Source organism: Oryctolagus cuniculus, chromosome 7 (assembly GCF_051225735.1).
Source record: "Oryctolagus cuniculus isolate XC-2025 breed Fujian yellow rabbit chromosome 7, ASM5122573v1, whole genome shotgun sequence".
Taxonomy (NCBI): domain Eukaryota; kingdom Metazoa; phylum Chordata; class Mammalia; order Lagomorpha; family Leporidae; genus Oryctolagus; species Oryctolagus cuniculus.
Genome location: NC_142873.1, coordinates 122,209,149 through 122,221,691, shown reverse-complemented (window position 1 = coordinate 122,221,691; position 12,543 = coordinate 122,209,149). Strand labels below are relative to the sequence as shown.

Genomic DNA, 12,543 nt, shown 5'->3' with positions numbered 1-12,543 from the left:
ACTCTGCCTATTAGAAAAAAATTATGCCATAACTGAGATACAGTTACAGAGAGCATAAATACAAATTCAGTAACTTTTATCTTCCCGGTAACATCACTTAAGCCTTCTCTGCAATTTATGGAACCTATGTCGTACATCACAAGGAACCCAAAAATAATCACAAAACATTCCTCCCTCTTGAATATCTCACAAAGCAGATAATCGGGTATTTATTTTATTAAGAATAAGGAGAGGGGCTGGCGCCGTGGCACAGTAGGTTAATCCTCCGCCTGTAACGCCTGCATCCCATGTGGGTGCCAGTTCTAGTCCCGGTTGCTCCTCTTCCAGTCCAGCTCTCTGCTAGGGCCTGGGAAAGCAGTAGAAGATGGCCCAAGTCCTTGGGCTCCTGCACCCACAGTGGGAGACCAGGAAGAAACTCCTGGCTCCTGGCTTCAGATCGGCACGACTCCAGCCTTTGTGGCCATTTGGGGAGTGAACCAACAGAAGGAAGACCTTTCTCTCTGTCTCTCCCTCTCACTGTCTTTAACTCTTAACTCTCAAATAAAAAATAAAAACTTAAAAAAAAAAAGAATAAAGGCAGGGAGTGGGCATTTAGCCTAGCTGTTAAGATGCCCCATACCAGAGGGCCTGGGTTTAGTTCTTGGCTCCACTCCTAATTCCATGTTCCTACTAATGCAGCCCTGGGAGGAACCAGTAATACCTCAAATAATTGGGTTACTGCTACCCATGTGAAAGCTCTAGCTTGCGTTCGCAACACCTGGATCTAGCCTGGCTCTGGTTCAGCCTCGGCCACTGTGGGAACTGGGGGGAGTCAACAAGTAGATAGGTACTCTGTCTGGCTTTTTAATTAATTAAAAAAAAAATAAAGAGCAAAATTCCAATAAGTAACACTCTATAATGAGTATTATAAATTCCATTCAGTTTACTTAGGGAAAACATCCAATTTTGCCTTGTTTTCTTAAATTGCTATTTATTTATTTTCACTTTACTTGAAAGACACAGACGGGGAGAAAGACAGCTCTTCTATCTATTGGTCATTCTCCAAATGCCCACATTTGCATGGGGTAGGCTGGGGCAAAGCCAGGAGCCTGGAACTCAGTCTAGGTCTCCCACAAAAGTGGCAGGGACTCAAGTATCTGAGGCATTACTTGCTGTCTCTCAGGATGTGCACCAGCAGGAAGCTGGATGGGAAGCAGAACAGGCAGGACTCAAACCAGTCATTTCAATACAGGATGCAGGTATACCAACAGTTGAGCCAAACACTTACCCCTCAGGAATTTTTACTTTTATTAGGTTGTTTAAGTGGGATTTTAAAAAATCCATCTGAAAAATTTAACATGAAACCAAAATATCCTATTGGTTTGGAGACGGACCTCTCCTCAAACCAGACATTTGACAGCTCCTATAATACACAGCCCTGAAGAATCATCAAGAATTATTTTTAAAGACAAATAGGTATGGCCAGCGCCGCAGCTCAATAGGCTAATCCTCTGCCTTGTGGCGCCGGCCACCGGGTTCTAGTCCCGGTCGGGGCGCCAGATTCTGTCCCGGTTGCCCCTCTTCCAGACCAGCTCTCTGCTGTGGCCCGGCAGTGCAGTGGAGGATGGCTCAAGTCCTTGGGCCCTGCACCCCATGGGAGACCAGGAGAAGCACCTGGCTCCTGCCTTTGGATCAGCGCGGTGCGCCGGCCGCAGCGCGCCAGCCGTGGCGGCCATTGGAGGGTGAACCAACGGCAAAGGAAGACCTTTGTCTCTGTCTCTCTCTCTCACTGTCCACTCTGCCTGTCAAAAAATTTAAAAAAAAAAAAGAAAAAAAGACAAATAGGTACTATATTATGCTAGTCATTTTAAAGATCCTGTGAATGCATTATTCCCCAAAAGGTTTCTGGCTGAGGAGAGAAAAATCAAGGCACAACGTGGCTAAAACAACAATTATGAACATTCCCACTGCTACTCAGAAAGGAAATGTAGCTAAAATTTGCTCCTGGCTATTCAGATAGTCACCTATAGACTCAGGAATAAAGAATCATCTACGGGGGGGGGGGGGGGGACCACAAAACCTATAGATTTAGTCTCAATATAAGGTTTTCCTTAGGTACTTTTTTGATGTAAAACTGATACCAAGTAATCGTCATCTCCTAGACTTTGTTTTCAAATTTAATTTATACCCTTTTTTCTATAAGAGTAAATCATTAGATGAAATAGTAATTTAATTCTTGTACCTGTTACTTAACATTTATACTATATTAATTAAAAATAAATCACAAATCCAGGGAGGAAAAATAAAGCCATATTTTTCCAATTTTAAGATTAGAAAATATAATTGTTGGATGTGTAATGAGTGGTGGGAATAAACAGTTGCAGGTCAAAGATGTTATACAAGGCACTCAAACATATCTAGAGGTACAAAATAAGCACAAACATTACACTGCTCTGCTCCTGCCCAGATACTTATTCTCCAGTGTTTTATCTGAATACAATCTGCCATCTGACATGGTACTTGCAACTTTGTGTTAATGCTTCAGGGTTTTTGTTTTGTTTTTTGTTTTTAAGTTGTCTTACCTTTTGTAAACTCGTCCTATCTGATGGTGGAATCATCTCAGGAGTGAGAATGAGAGGAGGATCAATGCCTTTTATTAACTTTTGATTGATTAAGTGAAAAGCCAAGGCAAACTGATCTTTTGAAAGTTTCCCACAGCTCTTTGGGTCACATAATGCCCTGTATAAATAAACAGTTTATAAACATCACAATGCCATCCTAAAAACCCAGAAGAAAACCACAAGTATGTGTCTTTTTAAAAATAATCACTTGAATTAAAAAGGCCAAGTTGCAGCTTGTCCAAAACTCAGCTCAAATATTAGAAGAGATAGACCAGTTAAGATACTAAAGTGGAACTAATTCACCTAGTGCTGAGCAGGGGCCTCTAATCTGGATTTACTTTGTACTTATTAACAAATTCTAGAAACACAACAAAGTAAGAGCTGTGGTGGGCCAAAGAATCCCAACATTTCCTGTTACCCAAATTTTTAACATGACTTGTTCAAGATTAAACCTAAGCGTCAACAATTCTGGCTAGTTGACAGCATTAGAGTGGCTCTGAGACAAGGAAAAATTTCCACATCATCTGGCTTCCTGCAAGCCTTGGAGTAGGAGGGTACAAGGATCACCGAGTCAAAGCAGAAAGAACAGCTGCAAATGGAGATCACATGTGAGGAGAAGGCAGCAATCTGGAAAGCTTTACAAAATCACTTGAAGAGAAACAGCAAATGTCTCGTTCTATTTTCCTTTTCTTTTTAAAGCTCAGTTTTCTAAAGTCCTAACCTGTTTAAAAACAGATTTCATTTGAAATATTTTATTGAAAGCCAATGTGGCCTGATGAAAGGACTATGGGTTACAGTCTCAAACAGGCCTTGAATTCCATTATTTTCTTATTTCTTCTTGTGTCCTTGGTCACAATTTTTAATCTCTCCAAGTTCTTAGTTTCTGTGACAGTGGCCATCTACTGAGCACAGTATCTAGTCCAGCACCCCGAACTTACGTATACTTAATCCTTCTCAGTCTTCAGTCCATGCTTTTTTTGAAACAAATCTACCATCCTCTTTTCTTAGTTCTAAGCTTCTCTACAACTATGTGGCTCAACTTTTGATATTTGCTGTCTCAAGATGACCTCTGATTGGTAAAAGGCATGTTACAAAATATTTTCATAAATATTATCTTACTTAATGTGAAATTAATTAAAGACACTTAGGTCTGTCTTTTATATGAATCAACTGTTATATCCCTATATAAAGTGTGTAAGCATACATATACCTTACAGAATTATATGGCTGTGCCTTGAAGAAATATCTTTATACTGTCATTTAAATATCTGTTATTCAAAACAGAATATATTGTCTAAATTTCTGATACTGTTATTAAAATTTCAGATATTTAGATTCTCCCTTAAAATTTTAAGTTTAACTGATATTACAGAGAGATGTTACATTTGAACATTCCAATAGCAATTAACTGGTACTGTCAATCTTATAAAGCTTCAGGTAACCAATTCTCAAGCTGCTGTCCACTACTCTAAATTTTTCTATACAAGTTTAATAAAGAAATTTAAATTCAAGTCTTACCAAATATGAGCCAGTAAGGTAGAAGGTAAACCTGTTTTCAGAAAGATTTCACGGACCTCCAATCCAGATACAAATCCATCCATGTCCTTATCAGTTTTCAGGAAGATTTCATCATATTTAGCTTTTTCAACAGGAGATACAACCCACTACAAAGGGGAAAAAAAAATTTCTGCCAAAATGAAGTGAACTCTGAGTGTCACTATTTTAACTCATGACAGTATTTGGCACAAATTCTGAAGAATTCTATCTTACTAACAATAGCAACAACATATCACTTCTATCACGTCTCCATCAAAATGTTATAGTGAAAATAAAAGAACAAAAAGAGGACAATCAGGACTGCATTTATAGATACATATTTTACTTTTTTTTAAAGTGATGAGTAAATTCAAACATACTTAACTCTTGACCTATGAAAGCCTACATAATATAGGTAACTGAGAATCTGAATAAACAAAATATTCAGCTAATTCTCCATTTTCATCCAGCATTCTTAACAACAGCCAAACTGGCAGATTTGCATATCCTGACATTATTTTCCTTTCCTCAACCTGACGAAAGACAGATTGGAGAGGGGGTTTAAAAAAAAAAAAAAAAAAAAAAACGCTGGAAAACACACAATTCGATCCCAAAGAATCAAGAGTTAGCTTGAGACTGAACAAAATAATGATTAATTATGCCAGGGCAAGCATGCTGTGTTAGCATGTAGCATCTTTCATATCCAACTTTAATCTCAGGTAGATCAAGGCAAAGTCAATGAAACATTCATATGACCTAAAGCTAAATGCAGAATTATTATCTGTCTCCTCTGGAAAATCAAATTTTGCAAGTTCAAACAGAGAGAACGTTAAATCTTTGATCCTTTCAATTGCTCCTTCTGTTTTTATCAGTACTCAACTGTTAAATGCCATGCACTTTGTTAAAAAAAAATCCTTTAACTGATAATTCTATACCTGTCTTAATGGTGCTTTGGTAGGTAAAATGCCTACAGGTTGTAAGGAGTAGTAAGATTCCTTGGCTGATGCTGAAGAGGGGATCAGCAGCATAGAGCCTGATATACTGACCGTTTTTCTCTTAGAAGGTGGCATCAAGGCTGCAGGCAAGGTCATTGGCACAGGTTCTTTCTCCAGTGCGCAGTATACCAAAAACATGGCCTTCAAAATAGATGAGTCAGAGTCACACATATATATATCATTTAAAAACATTCACCCAGTGAATTTATTATTGTACATCAACAAATCATCTTCAAGCTGTCTCAAATCTCTTTATTAAAAACTTAGGCTAGAGGGAGAGAAGGAAGAAAACACAAAGGAATGGAAGGAAGAAGAGGGGAAAAGAAATCAAAGCAAAGTAATTTTTAGGAAGATATTCTGAGCAGCAAAAACTGAGAGGCACACCCTTCATCTAAGGATCTTGCAATGTCAAAGGATAATGACAATTTGGGGGAGGGAGGAATATTATCTTTACTCATAAAGAGTTCCTAGAAATTAAAAGTCATTCAAATAGAAAAAAAGGACAATATGAACAAATATTTCACAGAAAAGTAAACACACTAAGTGGTCTATCCCTTATCATAAAAAATTATGCACAATTTCACTCATGAGAACACTGCAAAAGTATGCTAAAACACTATTTTCCATCTAACTGATTAAAATACAAAGTTTCCAAATGTACTTTTTGCTAGCTAATCTGTGGGGAAATACACTGCTAATAGAAGCTGAGGGACAGCAGAAAACACCACCCCAACACATGCCCCATTGTTATAAGGATTATTTTGAGCTGAAGGCAACTGAGAGGCAGCAGATACAAGATAAGCTCTCTGCCCACTGACTATCTGACTAAAACCCAAGAGGTAAGTGTATAAAGGTTTCTGTTTTCCCTCTTTATAAGGACAATAATTCTTCCCTAAAACTTTAGACTCTTTTTAGCTTGGAGATGGGACCAAAGGAATCTCTTTATCTACCATTAGCTTTCCATATATTTGCCTTCCCACAATTTGTGGCTCCTACCACTCAAGATTCTTTTCCTTTATCTTGTCACTTCTCTATAGAATATATTCCTTGTTGGAGATAGAATATAACCTTATTTGGGACGGGCACTATGGCGCAGTGGGTTAAAGCCCTGGTCTGCAGTGCCGGCATCCTATATGGGCGCCAGCTCGAGTCCCAGCTGCTTCACTTCCAATCTGGCTCTTTGCTGTGGCCTGGGAAAGCAGTAGAAGATGGTCCAAGGCCTTGGGCCCTTGCAACCATGTGGGAGACCCAGAGGAAGTTCCTGGCTCCTGCCTTCGGATCGGTGCCACTCTGGCCATTGCCGTCAACTGGGGAGTGAACCAGCGGAATGAAGACCTCTCTCTCTCTCTGTCTCTTCTTCTCTCTTTGTGTAACTCTTTCAAGTAAATAAATAAATTTTAAAAAAGAATATAACCTGATTTGTAAGCCACCTCTCTCAGGATTACTCTTTCCCTGAGTAGTCGCCCATATACATATAAAACATACTTGTTAATAAATATATATTATTTTTCTCTTGTAAATCTGTATTTTGGCTCAGTGGCCCCAGCCAAGAACATAGAAAGGTAAAAGGAAAATTATTCTTCCTCCCCTACAGAGTCCAAACTGGAACTACCTCTGTGAAGTACAAATTGGTAACATCTAACAAATTGTAAATGAATTTCCCCTTTCATTCAGCAATTCCACATCTGGCAATCTATGCTTAGATTCTAAGGATACAAGGGCAATTTAAAGAGTTTATGGAAAACAGAATTAAAATAAGATCACAGTGGTATTTGGCAGAGTTAAGATGCCACTTGAGATGTCCACATTCCACACTAGAGTGCCGAGGGTGACTCCTAGCTCTACTACCAATAGCAGCTTCCTGCTGACGCACACCATGGTGAGCAGTAGTGTTGGACCAGATGGTTACATCCCTGCTGCTCATGTGGGAAATTTAGACTTAGTTCCTATTTCCTGGCTTTAGCTTGGCACAACAACACAACCTTTGTGGGCATCTAGAATGAACCAGCAGACTGGAGATCTCTCTTTCTGCTTTTCAAATAAAATGAATTTTTAAAAATTAACATTTTGGTGTAAAATGAAATCTACGCATGTGTTTTTCATAATATCCATTTTAAAATGAACTTTTTGAAACCTCATGTATGCATGAATAAGAAATTTTTTGCATGAAGATAAACTTTTCAAAAAGATTTATTTATTTATTTGAAAGGCAGACCAAGAGTGAGAGATATCCTCCATCCGCTAGCTCATTCTCTGAACAGCTATAACAGCAGGTCTGGGTTAAGCTGAAGCCAGAAGAGAGGAATTTCATCCTGGTCTCCTACGTCGATGGCAGGAACCCAAGTACTTGGGCCATCTACTGCTGTCTTTCCAGGCACATTAGCAGTATGCTGGGTCAGAAGTGGAGTAGCCAGGGCTCAAACTAGCACTCTAAGACTGGATGATGGTGTCTCAAGCTATGGCAAATCCAGTGTGCCATAACACCAGAACCTCAATTTATCTTGAAATTCCATTTCAACAAACTTTTTGAGGGTTCCTCATATGTTGAAATATTAAATATTATATGAAAAAAGTTATTAACTAAAGCATTGTATCAGCACCCAAATGCCCATCAACAAAGGACTGGCATTATGATACATAGGACCGGTGCTGTGACATAGCAGGTAAAGCCACTGGCAGTGCCAGCATCCCATATGGGTGCTGGTTTGTGTCCCAGATGCTCCTCTTCCAATCCAGCTCTCTGCTATGGCCTGGGAAAGCAGTACAAGATGGCTCAAGTCCTTAGGCCCCGGCACCCATGTGGGAGACCTGGAAGAAGCTCCTGGCTTCGGATCAGCTCAGCTCCAGCATTTCGGCCATCTGGGGAGTGAACTAGCAGATGGAAGGCCTCTCTCTCTACTCCTCCTTCTCTTTCTGTGTAACTCTGACTTTCAAATAAATAAATAAATAAATCTTTTTAAAAAAACCATTATGATACGTCAATACAATGAAATACTATGAAGCAATTAAAAAAAAAATGATGGGAAACATTCCGTATCTTCACTGTAGCAGTGCACTCACAGGAATATAATGGTCAAAACTCATCAAATACATAATTGAATTGGATGTGGTTCACTGTATGCAAAGTGGTCCTCAATAAAGCTGAGCAGGACAAATGGAGTTGGGGCTCTCTGTGAAAAGATATCTATGATACACCATTAAACATAAAAAGATAATAGTATAAAACTGTGTATATGTTATCGTTTGTGGAGAAAGATATTTTTTCATTTTTGTTTACACTTGCATTAAGAAATTGATTCTAGGAACTGGAGCTGGCATTGTGTTGCATCAAGTTAAGCCAGTGCCTGCAATGCCAACATCCCATATGATCACTGGTTCAAGTCCAAGCTGCTCCGTTTCCAATCCAGTTCCCGGCTAATGCACCTGGGATAGCAGTGGAAGATGCCCAAGCACATGGAACCCTGTCACCCACATGGGAGACCTAGGTACAGTTCCAGGCTCACAGCTTCATCCTAACCCTGGCCCAGGCCCAGCTGCTGTGGCCACTTGGGGAGTGAAACTGCGGATGGAGGATCTCTGACTCTCCCTCTCTTTCTCTAACCCTGCCTTCAAATAAATAAATTTTTAAAAAATAAGTCTATGATCACAAAATTAAGATAGGAAAAGTAGCTGGTACAGAGAGTGCGCATAAATGCAGCAGTTGAGAAAAGGGACAGAATTGAGACTTTTTTCCACTGGACATCTTCTTATATCATATTGATTTATGAACTATGTATGTGTCACATTCACCGACTCAGGACAAACCCTTCTATTATAAAGGAGTCAAAGTACTTTAAAGACTATTAGAAGAAGAAAATTTTCCATGACTATCTCTAAGTACATGAGATCCCTCCAAGCAACTTAGAACCTCTGGAAAGATTCCTTGCATATTTCTTAATTTTTTCTTTCACTGAAAATTGTAATTCTCCCCAAGGTGAAATTTGCTTAACTTTTAAGTTTTACAGGACTTTTTTCAGGTCACCATTCATCCCCAAACACCACTGATTTATGATTTCCATGACTAGTCTCAATTTACAAATAAAGAAACTGCAGCTCAGAGATGCTGAATAACTTGCCTGATACAATATTATTAAGAAGTGATAAAACAGAGTTTAATTTTTTAAATGAATTGCATCCTTTTTTTTTTTTTTTTTTTTTTGACAGGCAGAGTGGACAGTGAGAGAGAGAGACAGAGAGAAAGGTCTTCCTTTGCCGTTGGTTCACCCTCCAATGGCCGCCGTGGCCGGCGCGCTGCAGCCAGCATACCGCGCCTATCCAATGGCAGGAACCAGGTACTTCTCCTGGTCTCCCATGGGGTGCAGGGCCCAAGCACTTGGGCCATCCTCCACTGTACTCCCTGGCAACAGCAGAGAGCTGGCCTGAAGAGGGGCAACCGGGTCAGAATCCGGTGCCCCAACCGGGACTAGAACCCAGTGTGCCAGCGCCACAAGGTGGAGGATTAGCCTACTGAGCCGCGGCACCGGCCCCATTTCTTTTTTTTTAAGATTTACTATTTATTTGAAAATCAGAGTTACACAGAGAGAGGAGAAGAGGCAGAGAGAGAGAGGTCTTCCATCTGCTGGTTTCCTTCCCTATTGGCTGCGATGACCAGAGCTGTGACGATCTGATGCCAGGAGCCAAGAGCTTCTTCCGGGTCTCCCACGTGGGTGCAGGGGCCCAAAGACTTGGGCCATCTTCTATTGCTTTCCCAGGCCACAGCAGATAGCTGAATTGGAAATGGAACAGCTGGGACTTAAACCAGTGCCCATATGGGATGCCGGCAATGCAGGCAACGGCTTTCCCTCTATGCCACAGCGCCAACCCTTAAAATAAGGTTTAAACCAAGATTTTCTGGCTACAACACTCTTGTTTTTTTGCAGAGTTGATCATCATTTTCAGCAGCACACTTCTAATTTTACAATATAACATGTTTCCTTTACAACAGATGAAACTAACCTTTACCCAGTGGTACTCAGATTTTAGCTGGCCATCAGAATTACCAAGGCAGCATGATAAAGCACACATTTCTGGGCCCTGAAGCCAGAATTCTGGAATGAGAGGCCAATGTTAAGCCAGAGAATCTGCACTTCTAACAAGTTCCCAGGCGAAGCTATTTGTCCATGGACCACACTTAACCATTTGGCTCAAGCCAGGAATTCCCCTCTCCCCATTTACTAGCCAGCTTAGAAGAATTCAGTTATAGTGTTAGAAAGACATCAACTTTTAGGGCAGGCACTGCGACAGAGAAGGTTAAGCCTTCCACCTTCAGTGCCAGCATCCTATACGGCTAACGGCTCAAGTCAAGACTATTTTGCTACTGATCCAGCTCCCTGCTAATGTGCCTGAGAAGGCAGAGGAAGATAGCCCAAGTAATTGGACCCCATATCCATGTGAGAGACCTGGGTGAAGCTCCTAGCTTCGGCCTGACCAAGCCTTGGCCATTGTGGACATTTTGGGAGTAAAATGGTGTATGGAAGATCTCCTTTTTCTCTATTTCTGACTTTAAAATAAATAAATAAATCCAAAAAAAAAAAAAAAGACATCAACTTTCTATCTCTAACAGCTTGAAACTCCAAAAGGAAACAATCTGGTCAACACTTATTTTCCACTGAATTCCTAGTATATGTAATATTATTAGATTGCCACTGAGCTAACAGAAGTGACTAGCATGCACATTAAAAGGTCAGCACTCTTTCTGCTGCAGATGGGAGTCATTTCCTGGAAGAGTGGACAATAGAAGCAAAAAAGCAATGTTAGCCATCTGCTGCCAATAGACAACACATTTTTTGGAAGTTAAAAAAGAATATTAATTTCATATTGCCTAGAAAATAGTTTCTTTGACAAAACTGAAGCAAAAAAAAAATGTTCCACCAAATAAAAGAGTAAGTGAACAGAATTCTTTCAATACTGCTAGGTTGTGCTTTTGTTTTCTCATTACATTGTATTTTATCCTATTCAAAGTATGACACTGAAATGAAAACAAGTAAGCAGATGATGGCTGTTAACTACTTTTCAAACTGAAACATACTAACAAATACATTTACAGATAGATACTGAACTAAGGAGCAATCAGACTATTTTTTTAAGGTTTCAAAGTAAAATCATGCGGGCTGGTGCTGTGGTGTAGTGGGTGGGGCCGCTGCCCACAATGCCGGCATCCCATGTGGGTGCCGGTTCGAGTCCTAGTTGCTCTATTTCCGGTCCAGCTCTCTGCTGTGACCTGGGAGGGCAGTGGAAGATGGCCCAAGTCCTTGGGCCCCTGCACCCATGTGGGAGACCCAGAGGAAGCTCCTGGCTCCTCACTTCGGATTGGCCCAGCTCCAGCTGTTGTGGCCAATTGGGGAGTGAACCAATGGATGAAAGACCTCTCTCTCTCTCTCTCTGCCTCTCCTTCTCTCTGTGTGTGACTCTTTCAAATGAATAAATAAATCCTTTTTTAAAAAAAAGGTAGTCTATTAAAAAAAAGATAAAATCATGAAAAAAAATTACACTTACTAAGGAATACCAGGGAAAGAGAGGATTAGTTTTCCTGTTGTAGTCAGTTACTAGCAGCTGCTTGTTTTCTGTGATGCTTTTCCATTCTCCATACTTTTAGACAGTATTTCTCAATTTTTAGTAGCCATCTCATCTGGAGGGCTTTTAAAGCACAAGTTCCTATACACTACCTTAGTTTTCATTCATCAAGTCTTGCACAAGGCCTGAGCATGTGTGTGCTAACAGGTTCTCAGGTGATGTTGATGTTACTGAACAGGATCATACTTTCAAGAGCTGGTCCTCTTAGGAGTTTCCTTAGGAGTCTTACTTGCTCAGGAATCTACTCAAAACAGTTGAACCACTAGTAACAATGTCTTAAAACAGCAATCTGGAATGAAAATATCAAGGGTTTCACGTGTTTTCCCTATAGTACAAGTTTCCTTCGCTGAGTTAGTCCCACAAAATATTTACTGAGAAACTTCTGGCCACCACACAGAGTGCTAGGTACTAGAAATGCCAAAGTGAAAAGATCCCTCACTTTTTTTTAACAACCCAATAGAACCAGCACATATGCAAAAATAAATCTCAATAAAATGTGATACATGCTAAAATAGACAATTATAGCTCCTTTAAAAATGTCCAAGTGCTAAGACTCCCCACATTCTGAAGACCCAACAAATGCTTCAACAAAAATTCAGACCACTTTAAGTTTTAGAACTTAACTGACAGGAAAAAAACGAAGGCTGAGTAAGAATGTACAAATCAATAAACAGATATAAAGAAAGACAGCAAAGTGAAAGGGGTACGAGCCTATACTTCAAAGACTAGACTGGGGAAAGCAAGATAGTAACCTTACAGTGAAAAAATCTGGCAAACACTACGATAAAGGATAACATCAC

General features: G+C 40.0%; 1 protein-coding gene across 10 annotated transcripts in view; it reads right to left on the bottom strand.

Moving 5' to 3' along the window:
- The window catches only part of EPS15 (epidermal growth factor receptor pathway substrate 15), a 182,304-nt gene that overhangs the window by 95,492 nt on the left and 74,269 nt on the right, over positions 1-12,543 (bottom strand). For 6 of the 10 annotated variants that reach the window (XM_089300698.1, XM_089300699.1, XM_089300704.1 and 3 more), the window contains 3 exons: positions 5,072-5,272; positions 4,119-4,264; positions 2,562-2,718 (listed from right to left, as the gene is read on the bottom strand). In XM_089300698.1, coding sequence (XP_089156824.1) covers positions 2,562-2,718; positions 4,119-4,264; positions 5,072-5,272 — 504 coding nt within the window. The remainder of the gene's footprint in view (positions 1-2,561; positions 2,719-4,118; positions 4,265-5,071; positions 5,273-12,543) is intronic. The other 4 variants (XM_051857775.3, XM_070078537.2, XM_070078538.2 and 1 more) reach the window with 1 other exon arrangement.